The 14,112-nt window shown below is 40.1% G+C and overlaps 1 protein-coding gene across 1 annotated transcript in view; it reads right to left on the bottom strand.

The window, feature by feature from the left end:
• Nucleotides 1-14,112, bottom strand: part of LOC124721273 (ubiquitin carboxyl-terminal hydrolase 15-like) — a 149,704-nt gene that overhangs the window by 123,759 nt on the left and 11,833 nt on the right. The window contains exon 3 of the mRNA XM_047246155.1: nucleotides 13,943-14,069. Coding sequence (XP_047102111.1) covers nucleotides 13,943-14,069 — 127 coding nt within the window. The remainder of the gene's footprint in view (nucleotides 1-13,942; nucleotides 14,070-14,112) is intronic.

The following is a 14,112-nucleotide window of genomic DNA, read 5'->3' as shown; positions in this document are numbered from 1 at the left end:
ATTCCAAAATTTATTTTGTCCGGTTTTCGAATTGCAGTTCAACCTCAAAAAACATGACTGCAGTGCAACAGAGGTAGAACAACATGCACGCAAACACACAAAAAACTAATGTAAATATCTGCATTTGACAATGAGAATAAATTCTCTAAATGTGCCACATTAAGCATGAAAACATATGTAAATGATGCATCGTTTCAATATTTAAATCACAAATGATCCAATTTCAGGTTTTCCAACCACGATGCTTATAATGAATGAAATTAAATCATTAATACATAATTATCGGAGAACTTCACAAAACTTTCTGTACAACAAATGCATGAAATAGAAATTGAAAGTGCGACAAAAAGAAAATGCTGTCAGTATCAAAAAAAGTAATAGTACCGAATATTGCTTACACCCTATGAACTTTTCACAGTTCCTGGAAATGCATATAGTTTGGATGGAGTTTGAGATTAAAAAGCTATATATTTTAACATTCATCTAACACCCCAAGTGCACTTGCAAATACAAGTGTTTGCGCTAGATTCATTCAAAAGCGAGATTTACAAATTCTCTGTTCTGAATGGCATTTTTCAACACAGAAATCACAGATAAGGCATTTGACAATTTATTTTCAAATTGATATTCTTCATTCAGTTCAAAGTATGGGATTCACTTTGTTACATTTATCTACTTTATTTTATTCTCCCCTATAAACGTTAGAAAATCTTCATTACTCAGACAATTGTGCTCCGATGTCATGAACAGCTTAGGTGCATTTTCCAACAGTTGTCAAGATCTTATATCACACAGTGGTGACACTGTAAGAACTACTTCAGATTTAGGATTTAGAATTCCAAGTTAATACTGACAAAGCCAGTTGTTACAAGGTCCAGCAACACTGAGTAGTTTAAGATTTATATAATGCTGCTGTTTTCTCTAGATCTCTGTTCAACCTTTCAATGGCATTACACACACACACACACACACACACACACACACACACACACACACACACACACACCTAAGACCCCCGACATAGTGCCAGCTAGACTGACAGTGCCAATGCTATTTTTCAGCAGGTGGGCTGGTTGTGGTGAGGGTGGGATGGGTAGAGGGAGGGGCAGAGGGAGGCAGGAAGCTTGGAGAGGAACTGGGGGTGGGCAGCTAGCAGCTCTGAGGGAGGCCAATTTGCCAGCTAGGAATGCTGGAGGGAGGGGTGGCAAGTATAGTTTCAGCAGTTGGTGGGAAGTGGCACATGCTGAAGGTGTTGTGGGGACATGAATTGGGAAGGTGTGACAGGACAGAGGAAGGGGAAACTGTTGGGCGGAGGGTGCAGGGACAATGGGCTACTTGAGATCGAAGCCAGGATGATTACGGGAGCAGAGGATGTGTTGTACAGGGTAACTCCCATCTGCGTAGTTCAAAGTAGCTGGAAGTGGAGGGAAGAATCCAGATGGTTCGGGTTGTGAAGCAGCCATTCGAATTGTGAGACCCGAGTTTCTCCTGGCGTATACAACTTTCAAATAACTTCCGGGAATTCAGCCAGGTAACACTTTCAGCGACCGCCGATATTTCGGCGGGAGAACACCCCGCCATTTTCAAGGCAAACTGCAACGGACAGGCGGCGTACATGCAAATTTAATACCTCGGTTCTCGGAGAGAAGCAGGAAAGATAACACACACACACACACACACACACACACACACACACACACACAAGATGACCAAAGTCAGAGCTATCGATAGTGAGACTATGAATTCGCAGGTGAGGCAGCATTGACTCTGTTCCTCTGTTTTTTGACAAGGGAGAGAGCCGGATTCCAAACAAAGTTTAAACAGAAACCTCCATCCCTGTTAACGAGGTTGCTCGCTAATTTAATCTCAACTGCCTCCCTAATAACACTGTCCCAATAGCTGGACGTGCATGCCAATATCTCGGTGTTGTTATATAACATGGGGTGACCAGTATCCAAGCAATGTTCGGCAATAGCAGATCTATTTGGCTGCTGTAATCGTGTGTGCCGTTTATGCTCAGTACATCTGTCCTCCATGGTCCTGATAGTTTGACCAATATATGCCTGCCGCAGCTACAAGGAATACGATATACACCCGCCTTACGCAGTCCAAGATCATCCTTAACGGAACTCAAAAGTGCTCTAATTTTAGATGGAGGTCGGAAAACACATTTCACATCGTATTTCCGTAAAATACGACCGATCTTATTGGACGTGTTTCCTACGTAAGGCAAAAAGGCAGTAGACTTAGGTGTTGATTCAGAATTATCATCAATCACCCGATGTACAGTTGGTCGATAGCGCAACGCAAGTTCAATCTGTCTATCACTATAACCATTTTGACGAAATGTAACTTCAAGATGGGACAGCTCAGCAGGCAAAGTCTCAGCGTCAGAAACGACATGTGCCCTGTGTACCAAGGTACGAAGTACCCCTTCACGCTGAGCCGAATGGTGACAACTATTGGCTTGTAAGTACAAGTCGGTGTGAGTACGTTTCCCGTAGACTGCATGTCCCAATGATCCATCATCCTTCCTCCTAACCAACACGTCGAGAAAGGGAAGGCAACCATCCTCTTCCACCTCCATCGTAAAACGAATGTTCGGGTGGATCGAGTTCAGATGTTCTAGAAAGACATTCAAATTCTCCCTACCGTGAGGCCAAACAACGAAGGTATCGTCAACGTATCTAAAGAAACAGGCGGGTTTTAAAGGCATCGACTCCAATGCACGTTCCTCGAAGTCTTCCATAAACAAATTTGCGATCACAGGAGACAACGGACTACCCATCACAACTCCATCTGTCTGCTCGTAATACTGGTCATTAAATAAAAAGTAAGTGGATGTCAACACATGACTAAAGAGATTAGTTAAATCAGCACCAAACCTGGCTTCAATTAACCGCAACGAATCAGACAGAGGAACACGAGTGAAGAGAGAGACCACATCGAAACTCACTAAAATATCAGAGTCATTCAGCCTCAGTCCCTCCAAACGACGTAAAAAATCAGCTGAGTTCCTGATATGATGTTCACACTGTCCTACTTGTGGACTCAACAGAGAAGCAAGATGCTCGGATACACGATATGTCGGAGCGTCGATGTTACTCACTATAGGACGGAAAGGAACCCCTTCCTTATGAACCTTTGGAAGGCCATATAACCTAGGGGGAACAGCACTATAGGTGTTAAGCCTCTTGATTGTGTCCTGCGACAAACCACTTTTCTTCAGGAGGCTGTTGGTCTTTCTCTCAACACTTTTCGTGGGGTCAGCATCGATTCTGCGATACGTTGAATCAGATAGCAAACGTTGCATCTTTTGTACATAATCATTTTTATTTAAAACAACGGTGGCATTGCCCTTGTCAGCAGGTAAAATAACAATACCGGGATCAACTTTGAGAGAGCGTAAAGCAACCCTCTCTGCTGCTGTTACATTACTCTTGGGTGGACGAGCCCTAGTCAAAACACGGCATGCCTCCCTCCTAACTTCCTCTGCAGCGTCAGGAGGTAGTTTGCAAACTGCCTGTTCAATTGAACTAATAAAATCAACCACCGGCAAATTCTTCGGAGTGGGTGCAAAATTTAAACCCTTCCCTAGCACAGATAAGGTTGCGTCGTCAAAAGATTTCTCTGTGAGATTTATCACAGAACGTTGAGATATAACATCCGACACCGCGCGATGAAAACGTTCAAACTTTGCCAAATGCCGGGCAGTAACGGAATTGTACTCCCAGTCAGCTTGGGTCCATGAGGCACCGTCCAACCAATCCCAAGTGAAATCAGACACTTCAGATGCAACCATTAAATGAAAGCGATACAATTCTTTGGAAACACAATCCAAACGTCGATGAGTAAAACGAATCCTTTCGCGAACAAGAGCCAAGCCAGCACGTTGCTTAATACGATTGGCGGCAGGAGAATTAATATGGTGCACAACCTTAGCAAATGATGGGACATGATTTTCATCACGACACCTCAATAAAAATGACAAAGCACATTGCAGTCTAACCCGACAGCTATGAAGTTTATCCAACTTACGTAAACACCAATACATTTCCTCCCCGTAGAGGTAAACAATGTGAGACCTGAGTTTCTCCTGGCATACACAACTTTCAAATAACTTCCGGGAATTCAGCCAGGTGTTCTCCCGCCGAAATATCGGCGGTCGCTGAAAGTGTTACCTGGCTGAATTCCCGGAAGTTATTTGAAAGCCATTCGAATTGTACATGTTGTGCTCAGCTGTCTATTGTGCCACTGGGTGGTCAACTTTGTTCCTGACAACAGTTTGGCAGTGGCCATTCATCCGGGTGGACAGCTTGTTGGTAGTCACACACCAACATAAAAGGCTGTGCAGTCTTTGCAGCAGAGTTGGTATATTACATGGCTGCTTTCACAGGTAGCCCAGCCTCTGATAGGGTAGGATAAGCCTGTGACAGGATTGGAAGAGGTGCTGAATGGGTGGATTGTGCAGGTTTTACACCTTGGTCTGCCACAGGAATATAATCCATCTGGTAAGAGACTGGGAGTGGGAAGGGTGTAGGGATGGACTAGGATGTTGTGCAGGATCGGTGGGCAATGGAACACCACTTCAGGAGCAGTAGAGAGGATATTCGGTATGATGTCCTTCATTTCAGGATAAGATAAGAGAGAATCAAAGCCCTGGCAAAGGATATGGTTCAGTTGTTCCAGTCCAGGGTGATACTGGGTGATGGGGGGGGGGGGGGGGGGGGGCCCTTCCTTTGTAGCTGATTCTTGGTGTTGGTGGTGGTGGTGGTGGTGGTGGTGGTGGTGGGAGGATTGGAGGTGTGCGAGTGTATGGCATGGGAAATCTGTTTGTAGACTCCTAAAAATCCCTCCCATACAGCCTAATCACCTGTGTACGACATAACTGTAGTGACAAGAACTTCCCTGTATAGTATGCTGAAGGTCTCACTAAGGCCTTCATAGATTGGCAATAACCCCCAAAACTAGCCCAACAGATTTCCTGTACCATATCGTCACACACCCCCAACCCTCCCACCACCAGCCACTACAACTACACCTGCCATTCCTAGCCAGCAAACTGGCCTCCCTCTGAGCTGCTAGCCACCATCCCACCTGACACTACCCCCACCACAACCAGTCCATCTGCCTCAAAATAGTATTAGCACTGTCAGTCTAGCTGGCACCATGCAGGGACATAGAATAGAACAGAATGTAATGGAACAGAATGTAATGGAACAGAATAGAATTAGAATAGAATATTTCTATTCATCTTTCAGTATTTTTCATACAATTGGCTTCGCCAAAGTTTACAGTGGAGTCAATTTTTAAACAATCATCAATTACATATACAGAAAATAACCCAGGAAATAACTAGTTTATTTCAGAAATAAAAGATTTTCTGTACTACTCAGGAAAAACATACATTACACTGATTAGTTTTAAGGTATTCTTCAACTGAATAGAATTCACTGTATTTCTGCCAAGTTTGTAATATGCTATTATACTTATTTATCGGTACTGTACGAGCTGAGTATGGGAACTTATTGAAACATTCTGGCTGTCTTCTTCTGCCATCATAAATTACATTTAGCTTCTGGGGAATTGTCCCAGAACAATATTCCATACTGCAGATGAGAGTGGAAGAAAGCAAAACATGACTGGAGCAGCAACAGTTTGCTGACACTGTTCCTCAATTTGTACATTAAAAAAAGGTATACTAGCTAGTTTGCCGCACAGATAATTTGTATGTTCTTCCCAAAAGAGTTTTTGGTCTATGAACAGTCCAAGTAGCTTTACAGTTTTATTTTGATTTTTGGTTACCTTTGGATTAAAAATTATTTCTTCTGTTTTTGTTTGGTTCATGCACAGCTGATTGGCCTGACATCACTGATTAGTCATTTGCATCATTTATCTATTGTTAGCATGCACATTTTGTAAAATCACACCTATGGTTATTAATGTCATGCTGATGACATATAGTATATTTTTACACAGTACATAATGTGAAAAGCCATTAATGTAGACAATTAACAGGAAAGGCCCAACAACAGAGTCTTGGGGTAGTCCTCTTTTTTATTGAGGGCACTGATGATCTCTGCTTATTTGCATAGACAAGCTGTAACCTATTACTCAAAAAGATTTGAAAAAACTGAGTGATTTACCTTCTATGCCACAATATTCTAACTTTTTGATGATTTTGCTATGTGACACTAAGTCAAATGCTTTGCTTAAATCAATAAGTGTTCCAGATGTAGGTAGCCTTTTTCCATACATTTCATAAACATAACTCATCAAAGCTTAACTTGCTTTTACAGTTGAGAGATGAGACCTGAATCCAAACTGTTGCTCATTTAAAATTTTGTTGTTTTCAAAATAGCTGTATATCTGTTTATGCATAAAATTTTTTGTTATCTTGGGTATGGTTAGTACTATTGAAATGCGTCTGTAGTATTTTGTGAAGTTTTTATCACCTTTTTTATGCATAGGTAATGTAATTGTGAGCTTAAGGCATTCTGGGAAAATTCCTTTTTCTATTACTCTGTTACACAGTGAAAGAAGTGGCATTTTGATTTCCTTTCCTATATACTTTATGATTAAATTACTGAGCCCAAAATAGTCTTCTGTTTTGGAATTGCTTAGTTTGTGTATCAATTTATGAATTTCATTAAGACAGTAACAGTTAACTGACTTTAAATAAATAACCTTTTTTCTCTCTTTGTCCTTAAATCTATGTCAATATCACCTATAATTATAATTTTATGCTGTTCATAGTTGGACAACTGCAATGTTGAAGCATCAATTTTTATATATAAATACTATTTCATCAGAACCTGGTGTTTGATAAAATGACACAATTACAATTTTTTGTGTGTGCATTACCATACCAGGTACTACAAATGTACCTTCAAGGCATATTCTACTAATCTTCTATGACTGAGTAATGCAAATCAAGATAGCTTTTGAAGTAGATTGAGACCCTGCCATGTCACATGCTTGTTACAAGCAAGTAGCTTGTTACAAGCAAATATCCAAGTGGAACAAACATGTCTATTTCAGACTCTTTCACCCATATGTTCACTGATACACAAAACACTGCAGTTGATTTTATGAAGCCAGTATTGCAGTTCATTGACTTCACTTCTAAGAGATTGTACATTTATATGAAGGAGAATACTGTTATTAACACAGAATGGTGTTTTGATTTCACTGTGTCTTGCATGTTCATTTATTTCCACCGAGTGTTCTAAAGCACAGTTACCTGAATGAGTTAGTGTGCTACAGTTTCCTCTTAACATGGTTTCTACCCTTCCTTCCCTCCTAATGATGTTTTCCCTATTTAAAAAAAACATGGTACATTAACATGCATGGAAGGACTGTCTTTTAAAACAAGGCTGTTCCATTCACGAATTTCATTTATAATCTTGTTTCTCTCTTGACAGAGAAATCTGTTTTCATGGTAATTCTGATGCTCACCATGTTCACTGTACAGACTTTTCTCTAATCGACTAATATCTATTACATTGTATTCCTCATAAGTGGAACATAGTTGTTTGATTTTAATGTTGGTTTTGTGGATCTCTTTGTTAACATGCAAATTAAATATTAAGTCATGTCTGTGAGGTATCATCAAAACAACATTGTTTTTTGTCTTATTTACATCTAAAAAACTTCTCCAAACCTGTTACACAATTTTTAGCTTCATTATGTGCTACATTGTTTGCACCAGTCACACAAACAACAAAATCACTGTTCTTCAATATATTCTTATGTCCTGAGACATCTTCAATTGTGTTTTTCATTCTTGCTCTGGATTTCACAATTCCAGCTGCATGAAAGTCCATATTCACATCCTGTAAAATAATAGCTAGCTTTCTTCTGTGGTTGTCCACTAGAAATAGCAAACTGCATTTCTTTGTCCAGTGTTTATGACTGCTGCTAACTTTAATTTTACAACTTTCCATTTTGTAACCTTCACACTGGCTGGAATATTTGCTTTCAACATCACAAAGTCATTTCTGTTTTCTGATAGCATGCTAAACCTGTTTTTGCACACAATATTAGTTTCATTTAACGAATTTTGTTGAGAGTGCAGCACTTTTTTGTCCACTTTGTTAGGGATTTCTTGAGAAATAGGAAGTCTTTGAGTTGTTAACACACTTCTGGCTGTTGATTGCACAGGGAAGTTTTACTGAATTATTTACACACTTTTGGAAGTTATTTACACTGGGAAGAAGGTTTGAATTGTTCATGCACTTATGGCTATTTTTGTCCACTAGTGCACTGTAACCACTTGTACACAAGAGTTTCATATCATTTGTTGTTTTCTGTATCACTTTTGAACCTGGTAATCTGCTTCTAATACTGCTTGAAGCCTATGTTTGTAACTCATGATTTTCAATTTAAGATTAGTATTTTCTCACCTCAAAATATTAACAACTTCCTGTAGGCTTTTTAAACATTTGTTTGACTTCTCAATTGCACCTTCAAACTTATTGCAATCTCTGTTTTTTATAATGTAACTATAACACTTTTAGTCATATTGCTATTTCCTGCTTCTACACTTGGCGCTACCTTGGAATGAAAATATAGGTGTGTGTGTGTGTGTGTGTGTGTGTGTGTGTGTGTGTGTGTGTGTGTGTGTGTGTGTGTGTCCACTAGCTCATCAAATGATAACTCTAAGAGCTAGCAACCTTTCCTTCTTCTGTGTGTACCTATCGACAACTCAACACTTCTGCTTTTTGATGAGTAGTCTCCTTTAATCCTAAAGTATTTGCATTCTACAAGAACTTTACAACAACACTTTCAGTGCCATTCCCCATTTATGCTACATCATCTTAATCTCAGTCTTTCTTTATATCTGTTGTTGTTGTATTTGGTCTGAGAACTGAAGTGATGCGGCTCTCAAGACTAGTCTATTGTGTGCAAGACTGTGTAGATTTCAGTAGTTATACAGAGGTGATACCTCTGTATAACTACTGAAATCTACATACATTTGAACCAACTTACTGCAATCAATATTTGGTCACCACAACTTTCACTTAACCCCACCTATCCACCATATACTTCCCACCACTACCAAAATTATTATTATTTTTTTTATACATGAGGACATGCCCCAACAACCATTCTCTTATTTTAATCAAGTTGTGCCATAAATTTCTTTTCTCTACAATTCAACTCAACACCTCTTCACTATTTACCCTACATACCCATCTAATCCTAAACCTTCTCCTATATAATTTATTTCATAACTATCATCTTCCCCCCCCCCCCCCCCTCCATGAACTGATGCCATCCCCATTTCACTTATGTATAAGGCTACACTCCAGACACACACCTTCAGAAAAGACTTCATAACATTAAAATTTATATTTGTTGTTGACAAATTTCTCTCTTTCATAATACTTTTCTTGCTACTGTCAGTATGCATTTTATATATCTCTAACTTGACCATCATATGTTACTTTGCTGGCCAAATAACACGACTCATCTACTTTTAATATCTCATTCTCCAATTAAATTCCCTCTGATTTGTCCAAGTTAAATTGATACATTACAATATCCTTGTTTTACTTTTGCTGATATCCATCTTATATACTCTTTTCAAAAAAATCCGTTCTGTTCAATTGATCTCCCAAGTTCTTTGCTGTTTCTGACAGGATTATAATGTCATCACCATATATCAACATTCACTGTCTGTTCTATTTCAACAACTCAGATGACAAGCCAGTAACAGAGAAGGGGAGGCTGAAAGGTGATAGGTATATATAGTTGGGCTATATAAAGGAAACAAACTTGAAGGCAATATTATGAAAAGGAAGAGGAAAGACAAATATGAGGTGGTAGATATGATAACGCGAGAAGAATTTGACAGGGGAAATCTGAGAAAGGCTACAACCCTGTCACACTTCCTTCTCACCCTATTGCTTCCCTTTCATGCCCTTCAATTCTTGTACCTACAGTCGGGTTTCTGCGCAAGCTATATAGATAGCATGTCACCTTGTATTTTATCTATACTACCTTCAGAAATTCACTGCATGTATTTCAGTGGACACTGTTAAAAACTCTCTCTACATCTCTACAAAAAAATGGAATCCAAACCAACCCCTCTGTGAGGTCAGCACCTACCAGTCTTTCCACTCTTCAGTAATTAATTTGTGTCATTATTTTGCAGCCATGACTTATTAAACTGATGGTTTGATAATATTCACATTTTTCAATGCCTACCTTCTTTCGAATTGGCATTGTTACATTTTTCTTGATGTCAGAGAGTATTACATATAAAGTCAAATAGTTCTGCCATAGTTTGTTCTCCCAAGGATCTCAATACTTCTGATGGAATCTCATCTACTCCAGGGGCCTTGTCTCCAGTTAGGTCTTTCAGTTTCCTGTCAAACTCTTCTCAAATTACCGTAAGGACAACCTCATCTTCATCTATTTCCTCTTCCTTTTCCATAATATTGTCTTCAAATTGGTTTCCTTTGTATAGCCCTTCTATATATTGCTTCCAGCTTTCAGCCTTCCCTTTTCTGTTTAGTATTGGCTTGTCATCTGAGCATTTGACACTCACACAACCACTTCTCTTTTCTCCAAAGCTTTCTTTAATTTTCCTATATGCAACATCTTGCTTCATGCATGCTTCTACAGCTTTGCATTTCTACTCTTGCCATTTCTGCTTTGTCATTTTTCAGTCCCTGGCAATCTCATTTTTAGACACCTGTATTTCTTTTTGTGTTCCCATATAACAGTAGTTGTTTAAAATACTACTCCAAATAATGAGAGTACCAAAATTCAGTGTGGTACAAATTTTTGGGACTGTCTGCAAATTACCAGGTGATTTTTCATCCTGAAGTGTACAGCTTGATGAGCATTCAATGTTTCTACAAGAAACATTGTCTGGAGATAGCTTGCACGAAACAAAAAATATTCTCTGGAGATCCAAGGCAATTTCTTGCAACCTTATCAAAAAAAACTTGGTGGAATCTTTTTGAATGACCAATTTTCTGTTACTATTCAAGACAAGCTTTTAAGTAGTTACTCGTACTGAACTCTGCAACAATCTTTTTGTAGAGGATACCTCATTAGTATTGACTTGTATGATCAATGGCCCTAGTATTAACATAAGTAATTGATGGCAACTGATAGTCTCCTATAAACAATGGACAGTGCCTTATATATGATGTTAAGGCACAACACAGCTGAGTGGCTAACGCCTTCATTCGCCTTCTGCTCAGGGATCTATAATTCAGGTATGGTTTGTGATTCATTATCTGGTGATAGCTGGCAGGTTCAGACACACTGCATGCCATAGCCCAGTCTATGCACAAGTCACAAAGTGAAACAGTCTCCACCTACGAGTTCTATCACTACTAGACCATTCTGAAACTGGTACCTCTGCTCCCCTGGTATTTTCCGTATTTGGAGGTGACTGGCTAAATTACTAAATTTTGTGTATGTTCCACATCCAAACAGCACACAATGTAATTCTGATTAATTTTTTATTGTTGGGATTCGGATTTGTATACACCATTTTGAAAGAGACCATTGTAGCCTATGCAATTTATTCACAAAATCCACTAGTGCAACATTGGTTGGTTGGCCGAATGTAAGTTAAGGCACTAAGCAGTAAGGTCATCAGTACCTCGATCCCAGGGTAGTTCATTCGGAATTAGTGACGTCCACAAAGTATGTGTTCTGATGATGAAACTACAGAGGAGTGTTAAGACCAAGGCACTGAAACCAATACTGATTACAGAGCTGAGAAAAAATTCACAGAGAAGTGTACGGATTGGGCCAGCATGGAGGTCGGAGCAGACTAGAGGTCTCCCAAGGCTCATCCAATGGCAGGAAGAGCCCCACCCTGGATCCAAATCCCGACAGCCTGATGGAAGGCAAAGACATTTACGGAGCACAGAATGTCTTCTAGCAGCCAGATTCAGAACAGTGAAAGTGGGAAGGCTAAGAATGTAATGGACATCAGTTGGACCATCACTAATAAATACAAGGGGAGAGAAATAGGTAAGGCAGCACGTGGGTGGCCCCATGGCTCTGCACGCAACGGGAGTAGTCCTACTCATACACGTCCCATCACTGTTTCAGTATGGTCAATTCGTTGAAAGAGAACCCACTATTCAACAGAGTCTTATCCCTAAAATAGAAAATAAGGTGTGGCAGAAAAGAAGACAAACCGCATCCAAAAGCATTGAAAACGTCAAGGAGATAGCATCGGGGCCCCCAGATCCAGCATACAGCCAGAGAGACTCCAACACAAACCCCCCTTCCCCGAAAGGAGCTTCAAACCTTGTACCTGAAAATAAAAACCAATCTCAGGGAGAACCAGTTCGGCCGTCCGTGGATCATCTACCAGTATGTGAAGCAAAGAATTTGGAGAGCTACGCATGGAGGGCGAGAAGCAGGGGCCATTCCAAAAGAATATTAGCTACTGTCTATTAGGCTCCACAACTACTATGGCGTGGTGGCTCATTACATAAAATAAGCCCATGAGTTAACCTGGTATGGCCAATGCGGAGGCGACATAGGACAGTGGACTCCTTCTGTAAGGAATGGAAGGAAGAGCATTAGCAGTAGCAAGCTTCTTGATAGTGTGGAGTTAATTAGAGGGGACAGTAGCCACACAGATGTTCTTCCACCTCTTGAGTGAGCAGAGCTCTTGTACGCACCTTCAAATCCGCACATTGGATCAACAAACTGAATAGGGATGAGTAATTCCTCCTCCACCCACATCATTAACCAGTTCATTCCCTGGGATATTCGCATGACTTGAGACAGAGAGAAAGACAACCCAGCAATCATTTAATAAAGTGAAGTGCTGTAAAAACGCTACATGTTCCTGGCAACAAATGGTGTTCCTTACCGGCAGGGGATGCAAAAGTATATCCATGTCTTTAGAACCATCAGTGATACAGACGGTAGCAGCCCAAAACTCCTGAAGAACTGACTGGGGCTACAGACTTTCAGGGCCTTGAAATAGATCGGTATGAATTCATCGCTTGGGCACCAAACACCAGGGAGGGGGCGAGAACACATGGGGAGCACATTCCATGGAGGAGAGGTGGAGATCCTCTGGAGAGGGCAGAAAGGCACATTCCAACCACAAATCCCACCTGATGTTGATAACCTCATACGGGGGGGGAAAAAAAAGGACATGTTGGATGATCAGGGAACTGTCAAACGGCAATTGCATAGGCAATCAAGAGTTGATACCATCAAAACAGAAGACATAAGATCCCAGCTTCAGCTAGGAGACTGTCTACGGGACTAGTCTGGAAGGAGCCAATGGCCAGTTGAGCTCCACAATGATGGACTGGGTCGAGCTGACCCATGAACCTGGCAACCACAGTCCACTCAGGATGAGACCAGAGCCCAGGAAATACATAGAACAGTAGCACAATTCGCACCCCAGGAGATATGGGCAAACAAGCAGAGAGCGTTAAGCTTTTACATGCAACTATTTTGTAGTAGCACAATATCAGGTGTATAGTGATTTCCAAGTTGAATATAACACTTTTTTTATTTTGACGTTTTCTAAAGCATCAAATTTTCCTGTATTCCACTTCAAATGGCTATATGGCCAAAACTGCAATAGAAGATTTTATGAATAAATGGTTTGAACGGTCAAGGGCAATAATGATGACTTTCACAAACTAATTCAATCTAAAACTATAAAAGTAGTAAATGTATCTCTCAACAGCTGCAGTGACACAACACAAATAACTAAGAGAAATTAAATAAAGTGAACACAGTGAAGCAAAAACTCAATTCATAATGTGCAGAGGTTCTTCGGTTCAGTTGCAGAAATATGTACATAAAATCAACAAAGTGCTCAACACAAAGCTAAATTATGCAATTGATTGGTGTTGACTGTTTATTGGATTATAATTTCTTCAGATGTATGTGAAAGAGCACTAACAATATAGTTGACAATGAAGATGCTTACCCACTGTATCTGATTTGCTGAATTTGTGCGTCAAAATGAAGTCAAATTCAAAATCTTTGGCAAACTGTAGGTTCAAAAGGTAGATCTCAACTTTATAGCTTTTAGTAAAGGCGCCAAACTCAACAACCTGGAATTAAAGGTCTTTCGTGAGTCAAAGTGATTCTGGAACT

This window comes from Schistocerca piceifrons, chromosome X, assembly GCF_021461385.2.
Source record: "Schistocerca piceifrons isolate TAMUIC-IGC-003096 chromosome X, iqSchPice1.1, whole genome shotgun sequence".
Taxonomy (NCBI): Eukaryota; Metazoa; Arthropoda; class Insecta; order Orthoptera; family Acrididae; genus Schistocerca; species Schistocerca piceifrons.
This window is presented reverse-complemented; position numbering and strand designations above follow the sequence as displayed.